This window comes from Phoca vitulina, unplaced genomic scaffold (genome assembly GCF_004348235.1).
Source record: "Phoca vitulina isolate PV1807 unplaced genomic scaffold, GSC_HSeal_1.0 scaffold61, whole genome shotgun sequence".
Taxonomy (NCBI): Eukaryota; Metazoa; Chordata; class Mammalia; order Carnivora; family Phocidae; genus Phoca; species Phoca vitulina.
In genome coordinates this window covers 8,354,247-8,373,967 of record NW_022589764.1, presented here as the reverse complement: position 1 = coordinate 8,373,967, position 19,721 = coordinate 8,354,247, and the positions used below count along the sequence as shown (strand labels likewise).

The window sequence follows — 19,721 nt, the reverse complement described above, 5'->3', positions numbered from 1 at the left end:
ATCACCAGTGCATATTTTGCATAAATGCCCTTAGATAAGCGCAGACTCCCTGGAACACTGGTTTCAGCTGGGAGGCCCATCATTTAATGGCAGGTGGCTGTTCTCACCCATGCTGGCCACTGCTTAGGTTCACGCCATGCCTCACCAGACAGCTGCAGTAAGAACTCACCTAGTTTATACAAAGAGGGAATCTAGCTTCCTAAATCATTAGCAGAGTGAAAAGTTACCAGGGTGAGCAGTTCCTTGGGACCCCCACTTTTTTAAGCAGCTTCAGTGAAAAATGTACAAATAAGCTTTCACAGCAAATAGCTCCACTATCTGAGAATGCAAGTATAAGGGCGAAATCCTCTTGGCGTATGTTATTACAATGTGATTTTGAGAATTTACATTCCCTGTGTCCATTCTAAAATTTCACATAGTGAAAATGGTCCTCAGCAGTTGTTTGATCCTTGCTGAAGTTTTCACACAATATTGCACACCATAAGATGCTGTTTAAAATAATTCAATAGAAAGTAGTTAACATATTTTTGAGCGTGTTGATACTTCTTAACCACAACCAGTCCTATCTTGTAAAATAAATATACTGATAGTGGGTTACATTCCAGTTCTCACAAGTCATTAATTCTATAGAGTAGGGTAGGATTTAGCTCCAAGAGTTCAAGAGAAACATGTATTTAATATGGCTGAATGCTTCTCTTTCAGAGGCTGGGTCCACCAAACACACTTCATTTGCTGGTGAGGGATGTGAAAAAGGTCAGTCTGCCATTTTGTAATTCTTACCCAATGGCATCTTTCAATAAGACATTTTATAAAGCAATTTTTACATTTCTAAAATGTGTTGTCATCTTATTGACGTCATCAGAAATAATGAACTCCTCTCTCCATAAAAGAGTTTACTTAAAACTAATATATATATATATATATATATATATTTATCTTTTCTAAGTTTCACGTTCATCCCCACACATGTGAGGCTCGTGTTGAATGACAGTTTGGTTATGGCACCTTGGCACTGTCTCCAACGCCTGGGGCAACAGCCCAGGCAGGTGTCATCTTACCGCTGACCTGAGTCTCCATCTGTCCGTGGAGACTCATGTTCTGTATCTACTTTAAGATCCGCTGCTCACTCCTTCACTGAGCCAGTTTCCAGACGGAACATGCGTCCTGTCACTGTGTGTGTTCTGCGGAGTGAAGCGGCCGTTCTTCCTGTCCTTTCATTAGTGAGTGATAGATGTTTTCCCCACTTTCCACTGCTACTAACTACTTACAGTCCGTGTTCTTGTAGGATCTCGTTCACTCACTGTCCTGTCATGTCGCCACAGGCTAGAGGATTAGATTGAGTTATCGTGTGAGTGATTCATTTCTCTAGGATGCAGTCCCTGGCTTGCAAAGTGTGGGACGTGTATTCATATTCTGAGCAAGAGAAAATAATTCAAGTGAGAGAATAGAGTTTCCAGAGTCCTAGATAGTCTAGCCATTCTTTACACAAATGTCTACTTCTAAGAATACAAGAATTCAGCTTCTACAGATATTCATTGGATCAGTGCCTTATCAGTGGATCCCGGAACCAAGAGGGACCAGTGCCCTTGCTTCCTCCATTAGGAATCTGATTTCCCAGATTTCTTAGATTAGGAAGAGCACACATTCAAAAGCCACAGCTACCCAAGTTCAGACCCAACCATTTCTCACCTAAATGGCTTTAAGAATCCTCTTTCCCCCTCCAACCCCACACCCCCTGACCATCCCAGTCACAGGACTCCCTGATTTAAAATCCTCCAAAATCTCATGAAATTCAAGGTCTTCTAAGAAAATTGTACCCCACTGGGCCTAGGTCCATCAATAACCCCTACTCTTTCCCGTCACATCCCCACCATGGGGTACACATGCCAGACTCTCTGGGGCTCACAGAGTGGGCCATGCCTTGCTCCTGTCTGCAGGGCCCTTCCTCTTTGTCCCCTGCAGTTTCTGCTCCTCCTGCTCCTAGCTACCTCAGATGTGCTTCCTACAGGAAGTCCCTGCTTACCCTCCCACCCGCCCAGAGTTCAGGAGTTCAGGAGTTCAGGGCCAAACTCACTGTTTGTTGCTTTGCCCCTCCTCTGGAACAGTGAGCTCCCTGAGGGCAGAGCTGCATCTCCTTGTGTCTGCAAATGGAATCCCTGACATGAGGAAGGATCATGATAGGAGCTGAACAAACTTGTTAATGCCTGAGTGAAGTATTTGGTAGATGTGGCCAGTTCTAAAGTAAAGGGAGGACATTTGGAATGTGTAATCTCCATGTGATGGACCCTGGGTTCCCACCATCATTTCAGCCATGTGAAATTAAACAAGCAATAATACATAGCACCCAAAAAAAAAAAAATCCTTACAATCAACTGGTCCTGGGTAAGTCAGCTGTCCAGGGACATGAATGACTGGCCAACCTCTTCTCAACATACCCTGTTGTATTGTGTTGCAACCCTCTGCCCCTTCACTGACTCCCAGTCACACCAGATATTTTGTGGAGTTTGTGTTCTTACTAAAATCTGAGGGGGTCCCCCAGAAATTCACAGGGCACCATGTGGAGCTTTCTCTAAGAAATTCCCAGCCCCAGGGATACTCTGTCTTCCCACTGCCTCCCGTGGAGTCCTCCTTCCTGTCATGTGGGTCACTTCCTCCATTAGCACGAAATCTGGACTCCAGGCTCCTGAAGCGGGCTTCTCCCCTACAAGCAGCTATGAAAACACTTTCTCAACACAACTCATCTGCTCTCACAAAGGAGGTCCCACGCCAGGTGCACCATATCTCCTCTACATCTGCACGTGCACACTGCAGGCCGTTTTGAATCAGCCCACGGACAAGCCTAGGGCTCTACCCTGCAGTCTCATGGGTTTCTAACTCTTCTCACTGAGAAAGTTTAAACCATTTTCTGAAGTATGGCTTACCCCTTCTTCTCCCTCAGTCATATGGTAATGGACTGAATATTGTTTAATGCTCCATTCCATACATCAACACCCAAGTGGTGGCCAGGAATGGCCACTTACGCCCAAGGTGTGTGATGAAGACCACACTTGGAATGCATTCTTGCAGGGCCTGAGACACAGCTTCTTTTCTTCCAGGGCAACCTGCCACCGGATTACCATATCAGCCTCATCGACATAGGGCTTGTGCTGGAGTACCTCATGGGCGGGGCGTACCGCTGCAATTATACTCGGAAGAGCTTTCGGACTCTTTACAACAACTTGTTTGGACCTAAGAGGGTAGAACAAAATGAACTTGTGATGTTCTTTGGTCCCTTGCCTTTCTTTCCAATATAACTCAGCCTGTTCAAAGTCAAGTTCATCACCCCATCCCCAAGTACACCTGTCCTTCCTCCTCTAGCAATTTAGGGGTGAGGCTGCACAGTGCCTAGAGTTGCCCATGTTTCACCCAGAGCCTTTACCTTCTTAGCAAGGCAGGCCCTTGGCCCATCAATTACATCTGCCTCCTGTCCTTTGTCTATAACAGGCTTCCTCCCGGGCTCCCTTGTCTCTGCCCTCTCCAATCCATCCTACTGCTGTAGTCACCTTGATCTTCCAAAGCAAGGGACCGTGCACTCCCTGCTCAGATACTTACAGTGCTCCCCACCACCTGAGGAATCACCACCAAGCTCATTATTACAGCATCCAAGGCTCTCTGACAGCCTGAGAACTGTCCCACACTGTCATGGGAGACCACAAACCTCTGCCAAAATCAAATTGTACTACTGTACCAGCCATGTCTTTCCCCTGATCAAAATTCCATGCATATCGCAAGCCCAACTCAAATGTCAGATCTTCCATGAAGGCCTCCTCTCTCGCCCCCCACATAGAGCCCTGTAAGCTCCATGTCTGCATTTCAGTTAGTGAACCTCTGGTTCTACCCGGAATAAGGATCATGTGTCTGCACATCTTTCTCCTGAACTGACTTTGGCTGTCCAGAAGCAGTTTCCATATTATAGCATTTCCTTTCCTTGGGTGTTGCCCTTCATTGTTAATGATACAAAGTACTTTTTAACCCAGGATTCTGTCCCTTACTAACAACACAGCTAAAGTTCTACTAAAGTGACTGCTACTACCATTAGTTATCTGATTAAATGAATGTTTTTTTCCTCTTTTATTACGCAGCCTAAAGCTCTTAAACTTCTCGGAATGGAAGTAAGTAAGATATGTTTTCATTGGCTTTATATCTTCATCAAATATATTTAGTCCTCTTTGTGTTGTATTTGTTTAATTTAAAATTGAGGTTGCTTTCCATTTAATGGATCAATCCACTACGCCACACACCAACATGTATTTAGTGTAGTCAAATTATACAAAAGGATAATAAACATTCCAAAAAAGGTAAAAACTACTTAATTCATTTTATAGAGTTAGCAAAACCATAGTTCCAAAAGCAGAGATTAAACATACAAAAAAAAAAAAAAAAAACGCAAAATCATAAATAATAGCAAAAGGAATTCAGTGGCGTATTTAAAAAGTTCCAAATAAGTAATTAAACTCTTCTAAGAATGTGAATATTATTTAATGTTAGTAAGTTTTTAGTATATTGCATCACAGAAAGAAGTAAAAGAAGGAAAACAGTGTAACAGCATTTTTCAATAGATGCCAAAGAGGAATTGAAAAACAGATTCCTATTATGTTATGTTAGTCACCACACAATACATCATTAGTTTTTGATGTAGTGATCCACGATTCATTGTTTTCGTATAACACCCAAAATTTTAAAAAATAAAAAAAATAAAAAAGTAAATAAACAAAAAGATTTTGGAAAGTTTGGAAGGAAGCTTGAGAGTAATGTAAATCAGTTATTTAATAATAAATAGTAAAGAATACTAATTATAAACTATTAGAAACTGGTGAATCTTGCTCAATTAAAAAAAGGTATAACATTAAAAAAAAAAGAAAAGAAAAACAGATTCCTTAAACCTGTTTAAAAAGTTTACTAGAAAGAGAGTGAAAAAATAGAATGATAAAATAAAAATACCCTCTGATATGATTAAAATACATGTATACTTCATAGTAAGAGGAAATCTACTACTGAATAGTGGTGCCCTGGCGTCATTTTTATTAAAATCAAGAACAGGGCAAGCATGCCCATTATCGTTGGCATCATAATGAACCCCATTAGTTTTTTAAAATCTTCTAGAAATTGTACCACATGAAAAATAAATGTTACAGAAAGAATAAGTAAAAAGTGGAGAAAATAATTACTTAAAAAGAATAGTTAAAAGGGAGAGAAAATGATTAGAGCTTGGGGCGCCTGGATGGCTCAGTCAGTTAAGCCTCTGCCTTTGGCTCAGGGCATGATCCCAGGTCCGGGATCGAGCCCTGCATTGGGCTCCCTGCTCAGTGGGGAGTCTGATTCTCCCTCTCCCTCTGCCCCTCCTCCCTGCTCGTGCACACTCTCTCTCTCACTCTCTCACTCACTCTCAAATAAATAAATAAAATCTTTAGACTTTCCTAGAAAGTCTAAATTTATTTTGTCTAGACTTTCAAATTCATTGGTATAAACCTTTATATTATGTTGTTTCAATCTCCTCAATATCTTAGTTATGCGCCCTTTTGATTTTTTAAAATTATATCTTCCTTCTTTTTTTATTAACCAAACTGGTCTACATATTTGATTGGTATTTTCGCTGTATCAAGCAACTTTCTTTTTTTTGTTTTTGTTCTTATTAATGTTTGCTTCATCTTTATTCATTCCTTCCATATACTTTCTATAGTTACTGTATTGTTTTTATTGACTCCATTTGAAAGTGAGGTTCACTCATTTTCAATCTTCCTTTTATTGCAATAAATGCATGAAAGGTATAAATTTTTCTCTGAGCATTGTTTTCATGATATCTCACATGTTTAGGTAAGTAGAACCTTCATTGCCATTCATTTCTAAATTGTTTATAATTTCCTCTTTAATCCAAGAGCATTTAAAGATTTTTTTTTATTTGAAAGAAAGAGAATACAGGGGGAGGGGTGGGAGGGAGGGGCAGAGGGAATGGGAGAAGCAGACTCCCCACTGAGCAGGGAGCCCCACTAGGGACTCAATCCCAGGACCCTGGGATCATGCCCTGAGCCAAAGACGCTTAACCGACTGAGCCACCCAGGCACCCCTAATCCAAGAGCATTTAAAATCCGTAAGTATATTTAAATTTTTCCAGATGCAGACTTTGTTTGTTGTTATCCTACTGTTGTTGATTTCTAGTTTTATTCCTTGATATGTAGACTACATGATTTCTAGTATCTGGAATCTGTTGAGGTAGACAGTCTCAAAGGACTTGGGGTATAATGCCTGGTGGAGTTTTGTTAATGATCCACATATGCTGGAAATATATGTGTATTCTTGGTTTGTTGGGAACATTTCTTACATTTAGCTGTCAGATCAAACTTGGTAATTATGTAATTTAATTTGCTTCTATATTTAGGAACTTTTCAAGTTCATTTCTAAGTGAGGTACGTTCAGGGACTCTTACTGTGATTGTGGATGTATCCATTTCTCTTTATACTTCCAGTTCATATCTTTTGTTATTTTATTGAGTTGTTTCTCTTTTTCTTGCTGATTTGTAGCAGTTTAGGAAAATTAACTCCGTTTGCTATATCCTCTCTTTAGCAATCTTAAAACTATTTTAAGAGAATTTACATGCAATTAGTATTTTGATAATATTATATATTATTGAAAGGTAAGCTTAAAGGGCTTCTGTTCTTTAACATTTCATAGCCATTTGTGGATTTTTATTTATTTTGGTATATTATATATATGTATATATATATTTTAGAGGTGGGGGAGGGCAGAGGGAAAATCTTAAGCAAGCTCCACTCCCAACATGGAGCCTGACACAGGGCTAATTTGGTATATTCTTGAAAATAAAGCTATGTTTATTTTTAAATTTCTATATGGCAATTTTTAACCTGTATAAAACAACCTTCCCTAAATTGCTGTAACTATGGTTTTACTGTGACAAATCAGAAAATTAGAACAAAAATATTTAAATCCAGGGCAAGGTATGGCAGTTTCAATAGAAATGTTACAACTCATTAAGAGACTACAACAATTAGGTCAGTCATGAATAACGCATGATAGGAATTGGAGAGCCAGGCCCCCAGCCCAACCACTCCAATTGTGTGAATGTGAGCAAGTTATTCAGTCTTTGGGCCACAACTTCCTCATCGGAGGGAATGGAAGAAATTCACAACCTCTGAGTCATTGAAGAGTAAGTGTAGGTAATTGATGGGAAAGCTGTTTGCAAAAGAATAAATACCCATGTCTATTATTCCACTGAGTACTGAAGTCAGCCTGCAATAAGCTGAGCCCCACATATTTCATTTTGCTCCCATGTTTCACCCCCAGTTCTCCCTGTCATGACCCACCTTTCTTTCGGATCCTATTCTATTTTCAGAACTGCCCCTCATCATCCCTTTAGAAAATGGAAATTTTGGCCTTCCCTTTGCACCACACACATGAAAGGACAAAGCTCATTTAAAAGGGAACATTTGCTTCCTTTAAACATTGATAGGGAAACCTAACGACGTTTTTCTCTATCCCCTTCTACATTTTCCTATTAATCTCTGCTTCACTTATGTCTGATATTGATATTGGGAGACTTCTCCGAGGAAATAAACTTTACCTCTCCCGTGGTGCTGTTTGTATTTTAGTGTATTCTTTGTTTCAGTTTTGCAGCGTGTCCTCAGGCTTTTTTTTTTTAATATTTATTATTGACATACAACGTGATATTAATTTCAAGTGTACAACAGATTCAACAATTCTGTATATGACTCAGTGCTCACCCTGATAAGTGTAGTCACCATCAGTCACCATACAATGTTATTGCAATGTTATTGACTATATTCCCTATACTGTACTTTTCATCTCTATGACTTGTTTATTTTATGACTGGAAGTTTGTACCCCTGAGTCCCCTTCACTTAGCTCACCCACCCCTCCACACCTTCGCCTCTGGCAACAACCAGATTTTTCTCTGTATCTAAGTCTGGGGCTTTTTTTTGTTTGTCTGCTTATTTATTTGTTTTGTTTTCTAGGTTCCACATGTGAGTGAAATCATGTGGCATTAGTCTTTGTCTGACTTATTTCACTTAGCGTAATATCCTCTAAGTCCATCCATGTTGTTGCAAATGGCAAGATCTCATTCTTTTTGATGGCTGAGTAATATTGCATTATGTGTAAATACCACATCTTTATTCATTCATCTATTGACGGGCACTGTGTTGCTTTCACATCTTAGCTATTGTAAATAATACTGCAATAAACGTAGGGGCTCACGTATCTTTTCAAATTAGTGCTTTTGTTTTCTTTGAGTAAATGCCCAGCAGTGGAATTACTAGATCATAGAGTAGTTCTATTTTTAATTTTTTGAGGAACCTCCATACTGTTTTCCATAGTGGCTGCACCAGCTTGCATTCCCACCAACAGTGTAAGAGAGTTTCTTTTCCTTCATATCCCCACCTATTTTGTTATTTGTATCCCCTCAGTTTTTAAAGGCTTGTGGAAAACAAAACAAAAACCTGTCAACCCAGGAGTATAAATTCATCAAACTGTAGCATGCCTTTTCAGTCCATTTGGGTTTAGATGGTTTACTTATTATAATAAACATGTGCTTCTTTTCACAAGAATTAATATACTGAGTGGGAACCGCAGATGTATCTACAAAATCTCTTTATTACCGATGACAAAGGGGTTTTCGTTTTTTTGGTAGTCATGAAATCCTTTGTTGTGCACTTATGGCAGAACCGTGAAAAAATGTGCTTGTCTCCCCTCAGGATGATGAGCCTCCAACCAAAGGGAAAAAGAAGAAAAAGAAGAAGGAGGAAGAGATTGACATTGACGTGGATGACCCTGCTGTGAGTCGGTTCCAGTACCCCTTCCATGAGCTGATGGTGTGGGCCGTGCTCATGAAGCGCCAGAAAATGGCGGTCTTCCTCTGGCAGCGAGGTGAGGAGAGCATGGCCAAGGCCCTGGTGGCCTGTAAGCTCTACAAGTCCATGGCCCACGAGTCCTCCGAGAGTGAGCTGGTGGACGATATCTCCCAGGATTTGGACAACAACTCCAAGTTAGTGTCTCAAGGGAATTTAAGAACCAGGAGAGACTATTGTCCTGAGGACCTGTCCCTTTGGGGGAGGGTGGTAAATGTATTTCTCACTTAAGTCCAATTATGTGTAAAGCTTGGTCATAAACTCCTGTTGTCCATCATGTCGATATTTTTTCTTCTGTCTCTCTGAGGTATTTCTAGACTGCCACTGTTTTGTTTTTTTACTGCCCTCTCATGGGAAATACTGAAACATAGTTTTAATGCAAAGACAGTGAAACAGATTTCCATACAGAAACACACAGAAGAGTATAACTGTGCCTCTGAACTTGACTTTCCCAAGTGCTCCTCTCTTTTTCTCCCATTTAGGTGGGACAGGACAGCTAGAGGGTCGTGCAGTTGGGTATCTCCCTTCTGCCAATCTGCTTAGGCTCTGATCATACCCCAATAAGTGAGGCTGGGGCTAACTCATTTCTCCTTTGGGCAGGCCTTGTTAAGAAGAACAGAGTAGGCGGACATATTTCTCTGTCTGTCTCTGCAGTTTTGGGAGCAGCAGTTTGCCCTGTGACCTCAGTTCTCTGATAAATTTAGAAGAACTGTCAATTTTCAGTTTGTCCAGATTTCCACTTATCTTTAGGACAGAGTGGTCACTTCCAAGCCCCTTACATGCAGAACCAAAAACCAGAAGTCCCAGTACAACTTTATAGACCCATGAACTTGAGGCCTACATAAGCAATTCTGCCGACATCTGACATTTTTGTTTTCCGAGGCACACTGTTTTTATTTTCTAAGTAAAATTAGATTTAGTGATTTCCAAAGTCATTAGCTGATTTCTAAACATTGGGAATGCAAGGTTATCTAAAAAAATGGTGCGGTATTCCCCTGTCTCAGTGGGTTGGTAAACAACATCCCTCTGCTTCCTGGAGGATTCTCGTGGTGATATGTCACCCCACAGCCTCTAGGACCTGAGGCCAGAGAGCATTCCTCTTCAGGGACAGAGAAGGCCATTCCCCCAGACATAATTCCTCCCTTCTGCAACCTTCAGTTCATCATTGGAATGAAATCTTACCAAAAAATGGAGACACAAAAACTTCATGAAGGGTGATCACTATGGAACTTTATCTTAACCACATTCCATGAAAAATGTTGAAGGAACAGGGAATGTTTATGACTGTCACTGAATATTTGAATGAGGGTCATGCAGAAAATGGAATAAATTTTATGTTTACAGGGGCGCCTGGGTGGCTCAGTCAGTTAAGCGTCTGCCTTCAGCTCAGGTCATGATCTCAGGGTCCTGGGATCGAGCCCCACATCGGGCTCCCTGCTCAGTGAGGAGTCTGATTCTTCCTCTCCCTCTGTGCATGCTCTCTCTCTCTTTTTCTCTCTCACTTTCTCTCAAGTAAATAAATTTTTTAAAAATCTTTAAAAAATTTTATGGTTACAATTCAACTTATGTCATCCTCTCCTCCCCTCCCCCCAACCTGGCTCCCATTACTTCCTTGTCCTCCACCTCCAACGACTAGGCCCTCGCTGCTCTAGGCCCCCATGACAGCTAGAACCTGTCTCTTTCATAGTGCTGAGAGTGCTGAATTCTCTTGTGACCAGTGTGTTATTGAAGTATTGCTCACAAGCTGAGAAAGGCATCCATACAAATGTATGTGTTCACATACAGAACACACTGGTATGACCAGAACCTAGATCAAGGAACAGGACCTTACCCAGACCTGCCAGCCCTCCTGGTGTCCCCTTGCAATGTCCACCTGTACCCTCCAAAAAGGGTGGTCATAATCTGACTTCCATTGCCACAGGGGCTTTGCTGTCCTCTCTGTCTTCTATGAACACTCGAGGGAAAGAACTTTGTCTTCTCATCTCTGTGTCCCCGGGGCTTGAGGGGGCAGATGTGGGGTCCATCTAAACTGCATTTGCAGCAGGAGGAGTCAGACCCCCAACATGACTGAGCACAGAGCCCTGGTCCCAGCCATTCCCATGTGGGGACATACCCTGTGAGCTTCCTGACTGCAGAGGATTGGAAACCAAGGATTCTGTGTCCTGTAGCTCCGTGGTGGCCCTGTGGACACGTCTCTCTAACAAAGAGTGTGTGGCCACTGCAGCTTCAGCCCTGATTGCGTTTCTTTCCCTCCAGAGACTTCGGCCAGCTTGCCGTGGAGTTGTTAGACCAGTCCTATAAGCACGACGAGCAGATCGCCATGAAACTGCTGACCTACGAGCTCAAGAACTGGAGCAACTCCACCTGCCTCAAACTGGCAGTGGCGGCCAAACACCGGGACTTCATCGCTCACACCTGCAGCCAGATGCTCCTGACTGACATGTGGATGGGAAGGCTGCGAATGAGGAAAAACCCCGGCCTGAAAGTACGTGTGACTTGTTGTGAGCTCTTACTCTGCACCTTGCTGAGCTGGGCACTTCCTGTGGATTATTTCATTTATTCCTCTGAACAACCCCACCAGGGAGATGCTTGTCTTACAGATGAATATCTGATGCTTCAATATTAAGTAACTTACCTAGAGTCTGAGCCAGTAAGGCGTGGGTCCAGGACCTGAACCCAGGAGGTCTAATGCCCAACCTAACCAGCGTGCCTGGCTTACAGAGCTTGGAGTCCACCCTAACTAAGCACATTCCCCTGGACAGGCCATCTATCTGCCATTAAAGCAGGCACCTAAACTCTTTCTATAGATCCCCTTACAATTCTGAAGTTGTGTGATATTATTTTAATTGGCGATGTTTTCATTACATGGGGTTTATAAGAGAATATGAAGTTATGAATGGGTTTGAAAAGGATGTAGTGGGTAGAAAAGTGTATTGTGATCAAATCCTAGCTCTGCTGTTTACTACTGTTAATGATAGGTTACCTTTCTTTCTTTCTTTCTTTTTTAAGTAGGCTTCACACCCAGCGTGGAGCCCAATGCAGGGCTTGAACTCATGACCCTGAGATCAAGACCTGAGTTGAGATCAAGAGTTGGATACTTAACCAACTGAGCCACCCAGGCACCCCAACTATTAGGTTATCTTGAGAAGAGATTCTAATCTTCAGATAACCTAGTCCCTAGTGGCAGTATTTTATCAATCTCATGGGATTGCCATGAGGGTAAAGAAAAGACACTGTATGTTACGCTGGGTGGTTCTGGCAAATAGAAAGCACTCCATGTCTTGAAAATACGAAGGTGATGTTTTATCCCTGTATGAAAACTGAGCAGCAGGATTAAAAGTCAGTCAGATTAAATGAGTTTAAGGAGTCAGTGAGATCCAAGAGGAAAGTGCTGAAGAGGAACAGAAATGAGTCCAATAAATAGATGGAGTTACTGAGGAACTCTAAGTATCAGAGATATAGGTTAAAGCAACAAGAACAGTTTCTTAACAAGAAAATCCTTCATGAGAACATAGAAGGAGAATCAAATTTCAGGAAGAAAAAAATTGCACACAAAAGTTAAGGTTCAGTTACGATTCAAATTAAAATTCAGAATGATTCTGAGCAGCTGGTAGAATGTAAAAAAAGACCATTTGACCTCTGATGCCAAGAACATGATCCTTTAGTGGCGCCAGATTTCTACATTAAAATTGCCATATGGCTTTGCAATAAACAATATTTATATAGTAATAAAAAACGGAAATGCTTTCTCTTGGTTTTCAGCTTTTAGAATAGTCCCATAGGCAAAGCACTGAAAACTCAAGTATGATTCCTTAACAGGATACAAATGCCACCAAGTATGAAAAGACAAAAGCAAAGGCACAGCTGGGGAAAACTGGGTGGTGGAAGGCAGAAGGAAGGGTAGTAAGAAGGATAATGTCCCATATTATAAAGAGGGCAATTGAGACTATCAAAAGTTGTTGAGACAAGAGATGAAGATTTCAGTTTATGATGTAAAGTTACAAAGGCAACTTTGTAGGAACTGAAAATATTCCTGTGCCTATTAAAAATGGAGCAGAAGAATAGGACGTCAATAGGTAATACATTAACAAAGAAAGAGCAATATAAAATATCACTCGGGTTGTTCAAAATGTGAAATTATCAGTAAGGACTAAAACCAGAAATAGTTCAAAGTGATTATCTCAAAATATAATTCAAAGATTTCTCTTGAAGACAAATGATTTGACATTATATATTGAAAAAACACATTCCAAACCTGAGTATATCAACCCAGAACAACCAACATCAACACACATTTTAAAATTACTGGGTATGGGCTATGGTGAGCACTGTGAATTGTGTAAGACTGATGAATCACAGAGCTGTACTCCTGAAACAAATAATACATTATATGTTAATAAAAAAAATTAAATTAAATTACTGGATTTTAGTGGAAAAAAAAAAAAAACTATCTGGGTATCCAGGCAAAACACAACAACAACAAAAGTGACTTACAAGGGGGAAAGAAAATTAGATTATTGCCAGACTTTCAACAGCAACCACTTGTGTCAGGGAGAAAAAAATGGAGTGTATTATATAAAGATACTCCCAGAAGAAAAATGACAGGCCAGGATTTTATATCCAAAAAAGTGACTATTAAATGTAAAGGGTACACACAAACTTTTACCAACAGGCAAGAACCCCAGGAAATATTGTTCCTAGGAGCCCTTTCTGAAGATTCTATTAGAGAATGAGCTTTCAAGAGCCAAAATAACCAGAGAGGCATCAGTATAAGGACTAATGGTAAGCTTCAAATAGATATTTATTTGCAGTACTGAGACTAGGGGAAGGCTAAGAGGAAGAGAGCAGTAGTATGTAATGGCTATGTGTTCTGATAATGTAGATATAATATAACCATTTTCAAAGGGAGAGATAATCAGAGCACCTACGCAAAAGAAAAAAAAGTAACTGTTTTCAGTAATCATGATTGATTGTAGTAGTATTAACATTGTTATTCTGAAACTATAAAGTTAAAGCAACTGAGTAACAAGGGACATTTTAATTCTAACATCATGTCAGTCCTTGAGAAATAGGACTCAGTGTGGAACAAAAGGAAACACAGCTAGAATCTAGAAAGGGGTAAGCAGAAGGCCTATAGCACTTAACTGGAAGCATCGATATGAACTCACTCTATTTCTGACCAATGAAAAGTCTAGAAACAATGACCTACCCCAAAGCCACAAACATCTCCAATGCCCTCATCATTTCCCACTAACTGGAGCCAGAATCTCTTAGAGAAATGGTTCATTCCAGATCTGGAGCAAGAAATGTACAAGATAAGCCTGGAATATCTTCACACATCAGATGGCAAAGAAGCTATCAAAGACCAGTAGGGTAAGAACAGGGAGACCCAGGAACCCACTTGAAGAGACTTCCACTGGCCAAAGATGGGACAATTTGACTTTCAATAATATTACTAATAGCAATAGGTGGAAACATATCATACATGTTTAAATCCATGAGTTTATGGGCGCCTGGGTGGCTCAGTTGGTTAAGCGACTGCCTTCGGCTCAGGTCATGATCCTGGAGTCCTGGGATCGAGTCCCACATCGGGCTCCCTGCTCAGCAGGGGGTCTGCTTCTCCCTCTGCCCTCTTCCCTCTCGTGCTCTCTGTCTCTCATTCTCTCTCTCAAATAAATAAATAAAATCTTTAAAAAAAAAAAATAAATAAATAAATAAATCCATGAGTTTATAATGATATTTTAATACCTTCAGTGGATGATAAGAAACCAATTCATTATCTGGAAGATAATTAAATAAGAATCAAGCATTTAACATGCATTTCCTACATGAACTCAACCATGGGTAAACACTGAGTAGATGAAGGGAAATGTGAAAGTCTTCATAAATTTATTCCAACTAAGAAATGAAAAAAAGGGGCGCCTGGGTGGCTCAGTTGGTTAAGTGTCTACCTTTGGCTCAGGTCATGATCTTGGGTCCTAGATGGAGCTCTGCCTCAGGCTCCCTGCTCAGCGGGGAGTCTGCTTCTCCCTCTCCCTCTGCCCCTCCCCACTGCCTGTGCTCACACTCTCTCTTTCAAATAAATGAATAAAATCTTTAAAAAAAAATAAATGATAGAGTTAGAACATCACCAATTCTCAACACCAAGCAAGTTAATGAATCTAACAAGCATAAATGGCTGCTAACATCACCAAGAGCTTCCTGATGAAAGAACACACTATCTACCTTCTCAGCAAGGGTCTTGAACCTGGGTCTGGTCAGGCCTCTGCATCCAGCTGCCAAGTGGACAGAGGAACACCTCGAATAGCACAGGAGTCATGTAATCCCCTAATCCACTCTGTGATCAACTCTACAGGTCCAAATCCTCTAGCTCTTCAACAGATAAACAGCCAGAAGACACGCATATTAAAAAAACAATTTAAAAACATACCAGAATTTTTTTTTTTTTTTAAAGATTTTATTTATTTATTTGAGACAGAGAGAATGAGAGAGAGAGAGAGCACATGAGAGGGGGGAGGGTCAGAGGGAGGAGCAGGCTCTCCGCCGAGCAGGGAGCCTGATGCGGGACTCGATCCAGGGACTCCAGGATCATGACCTGAGCCGAAGGCAGTCGCTCAACCAACTGAGCCACCCAGGCGCCCCACATACCAGAATTTTAAAGAGCAAGATTAAACTGTACTATCTACCACAGCACTGTCCAATAGAAATAACATGCAAGCCATATATGTCATCTAAAATTTTCTAGTTACAAAAAGTAAAACTTTTAATAGTTATAAAAAGCTTTTTAAAAAGGCATTGTAATTAAAGAGTACACTTACCATGATGAGCCCTGAGTAATGTAGAGAAGTGTTAAATCACTATATTGTACACCTGAAACTAATATAGCAGTGTATGTTAGCTATACCAGAATTAAAATTAAAAATATAATAAATTAAAAAATAAAAGTATATTGTGAAAAGTACAAAAGAAACAGTTGAAATTAATTTTAGTATTTATTTAAACCAGTATATACAAAATATTATCATTTCAACATATCAATAGGAAAAAAATCATTAATGAGATAGTTAATATTCTGTTTCTGTACTAAGTCTTTGAAATCTGATGGGTACTTTGTACTTCCAATTTAGACCAGCCACATTTCAAATGCTCCATAGCAACATGTGACTCGTAGACCCCAAACTGGACAACCCAGGTCTAGGGATGCACGCTCAGGAGACAAAGCTATAAAAGAACAGAAGGAAATTTTTCCTTTAGAGTCAGGATGGAGGTCCCTTTTGGAGATGGGCTTGTGATGGAGATGGGGTACATGAAGGGGCTTCTGCAATGGCTGACACCAGCCAATTTTATACCTTGCATGGATTGCAAGGGTGCTCACCTTATGATGATTCATTAATCTCTGCCTTTGTGTGTGTGTTTTTGTACCTGTGGTTTATGATTAAAAAAAATATTTACAAGAGTTTGCCTCTGGGGAACAGGATTTGAGAAGCAGAAAGATGTGGGGACCTTCTCTTTTCATTCTGAGTCCATCCAGGCCATTCAGATGTTCAACCACGTGCCCATGTTACTTTGATTTTTAAAATACGAATAAATAAAATTCAGAAAAGAGACCCAAGAAAGTTGATTAAGTTGCAATCGCTTCCTTTTTTTCACCTAATGCTTCTCTTAAATATTATGTATGCCAAGAGGTATACATATTTTTAAGCACCCAATTTCCTTCAAAGCATTTCTACATTTGCAGCATAAAAATATACTTATTTTAAAGCAATAATTGTCTGGATCATTCTTTCTTGTTTTTGTTCTTTTTAACTAACTTTTTAAAGTAGGTAATATGATATGCACAAAAATTAAAATAAAACTATTTAAAAGGGTAAATGAAAAGTCTCCCTCCCACACCTGTCCCCCACCTGCCCTGTTCTCAGCCAGCAGCAACCACTGATACGTTCCTTGGGTGTCCTTCCATATATAAAGCTACTAGGAGTGACCATTCTCTTTCCATCCTCTTTTTCACATGAGCTGGCGTACTCACTATTTAGTACCTTGCTTTTTCACCTAATCTGGGAGCTCTTTCCATATCATTATATAGGAAGCTCTCATTCTTTCCCAGCTGGGTCGTATCCCATTATTTCAGATCAATATTTAGCCAGTCCCCGCTGAGGCCATGGAGGTCACTCCCGTCTTGTGCTATTATACCCACTGCCACAGCGAATCCTCTTGGACACAAATGGTATCTCACATATCTGTTAGATAAACGTCCAGAAGTGGAATTGGCGGCCCCGTGGGGATGTGTGCTTGCAATTTTGATAGGTTCAACCAGCCTCCCTCTATGGGGATTATTCCAATTTACACTTTCACAACAATGTAGGAGAATGTCTGTTTTCCCACAGTCTCCCCAACACGGGGGAAGAGGAAACTTTTGAATTTTTCCAGTCTGATGGTAAACAACAACATCCTTGTGTAGTTACTGTGTATTTACCTCATTATGAGTGAGGGTGAGAACATTTTTCTCTTTTTTTTAAATTTTTTTATTGTTATGTTAATCACCATACATTACATCATTAGTTTTTGATGTAGTATTCCATGATTCATTGTTTGTGCATAACACCCAGTGCTCCATGCAGAATGTGCCCTCTTTAATACCCATCACCAGGCTAACCCATCCTCCCACCCCCCTCCCCTCTAGAACCCTCCATTTGTTTCTCAGAGTCCATAGTCTCTCATGGTTCATCTCCCCCTCCAATTCCCCCCCTTCATTCTTCCCCTCCTGCTATCTTCTTCTTTTTTTTTTTTTCTTAACATATATTGCATTATTTGTTTCAGAGGTACAGATCTGTGATTCAACAGTCTTACACAATTCACAGCACTCACCATAGCATATACCCTCCCCAGTGTCTATCACCCAGCCACCCCATCCCTCCACCCCACCTCCCACTCCAGCAACCCTGTTTGTTTCCTGAGTTTAAGAATTCCTCATATCAGTGCGGTCATATGATACATGTTTTTCTCTGATTGACTTATTTCACTCATCATAACGCCCTCCAGTTCCATCCATGTCATTGCAAATGGCAAGATCTCATTCCTTTTGATGGCTGCATAATATTCCATTGTATATATACACCACATCTTCTTTATCCATTCATCTGTCGATGGACATCTTGGCTCTTTCCACAGTTTGGCTATTGTGGACATTGCTGCTATAAACATCAGGGCGCACATACCCCTTCGGTTCCCTACATTTGTATCTTTGGGGTAAATACCCAGTAGTGCAATTGCTGAGTCGTATGGTAGCTCTACTTTCAACTTTTTGAGGAACCTCCATACTGTTTTCCAGAGTGGCTGCACCAGCTTGCATTCCCACCAACAGTGTAGGAGGGTTCCCCTTTCTCCACATCCCCGCCAACATCTGTTGTTTCCTGACTTGTTAATTTTAGCCATTCTGACTGGTGTGAGGTGGTATCTCATTGAGGTTTTGATTTGGATTTCCCTGATGCCGAGCGATGTTGAGCACTTTTTCATGTGTCTGTTGTCCCTTTGGATGTCTTCTTTGGAAAAATGTCTGAGAACATTTTCCTCTTAGCACCAATGTCTCAGCTCACAGCCTTTGCCTATTTTTCTGTTGGATTGTTGGAATTTTTTTCTCAATTTCTAAGAACTCCTTTCTAATTGGAAAGATTAGCCCTTTGCCTGTCACATGAGCTGCAAATATGTTTTTCAATGAGTTGTTTTTTACTTTGGTTAAGGCGTTTGTTTTTTGTTTTTTGGTTGTTGGTTTTTTTTTTTTTTTTTTTTTGCTGTACAGAACTTTAGGCTTTAAAAAAACTTGATCTTTTCTTTGATTGCTTCTTTTATTTTACTAATTTTTTTTTAATTAAGGTATAATTGCTTCTTGATTTGGGGGCATAATCAGAAAGACCTTCCACAAACCATCCTCTTCTGAAAAATTCTCAAGTGATTCATTTTAGTTGTTTTACATTCTTCCCATACCACCACCTTTTTTCCTTTCATGAATTTTTAAGCTTTAATTTATGCTGGTGAGAGGTAGAATCCAACTTAATTGTGTTCTGGATGATCCCCCAGTTTCTCAGTACCACTTATTAAATAGTCCATCTTTATTTTTCCAATTTGAGGTGGTACTTTTACCTCATACTAATTTTCAATGTGTATTTGAATCTATTTCTGGACTTTCTATTCTATTCCTTTTTTTGGTCTATTCATGCACCAATACCATACTGTCTTAACTATGGATTTTTTATTGTATGATATAATTTTTAATATATGGTAGAAATAACCCCTTTGTGGTATTTTTTTTTATTTTTTTATTGTTATGTTAATCACCATACATTACCTCATTAGTTTTAGATGTAGTGTTCCATGATTCATTGTTTGTGCATAACACCCAGTGCTCCATGCAGAACGTGCCCTCCTCAATACCCATCACGAGGCTAACCCATCCTCCCACCCCCCTCCCCTCTAGAACCCTCAGTTTGTTTTTCAGAGTCCATGGTCTCTCATGGTTCGTCTACCCCTCCGATTTCCACCCCTTCATTCTTCCCCTCCTGCTATCTTCTTTTTTTTTTCCTTAACATATATTGCATTATTTGTTTCAGAGGTACAGATCTGAGATTCAACAGTCTTGCACAATTCACAGCACTTACCAGAGCACATACCCTCCCCAATGTCTATCACCCAGTCACCCCATCCCTCCCACCCCACCCCCCACTCCAGCAACCCTCAGTTTGTTTCCTGAGATTAAGAATTCCTCATATCAGTGAGGTCATATGATACATGTCTTTCTCTGTTTGACTTT

At 40.3% G+C, this 19,721-nt stretch overlaps 1 protein-coding gene across 1 annotated transcript in view; it reads left to right on the top strand.

The window, feature by feature from the left end:
* The window catches only part of TRPM1 (transient receptor potential cation channel subfamily M member 1), an 85,681-nt gene that overhangs the window by 26,068 nt on the left and 39,892 nt on the right, over positions 1-19,721 (top strand). The window contains exons 13-17 of the mRNA XM_032391279.1: positions 703-753; positions 3,096-3,236; positions 4,122-4,151; positions 8,765-9,054; positions 11,174-11,402. Of these exons, the coding sequence (XP_032247170.1) occupies positions 703-753; positions 3,096-3,236; positions 4,122-4,151; positions 8,765-9,054; positions 11,174-11,402 (741 nt within the window). The remainder of the gene's footprint in view (positions 1-702; positions 754-3,095; positions 3,237-4,121; positions 4,152-8,764; positions 9,055-11,173; positions 11,403-19,721) is intronic.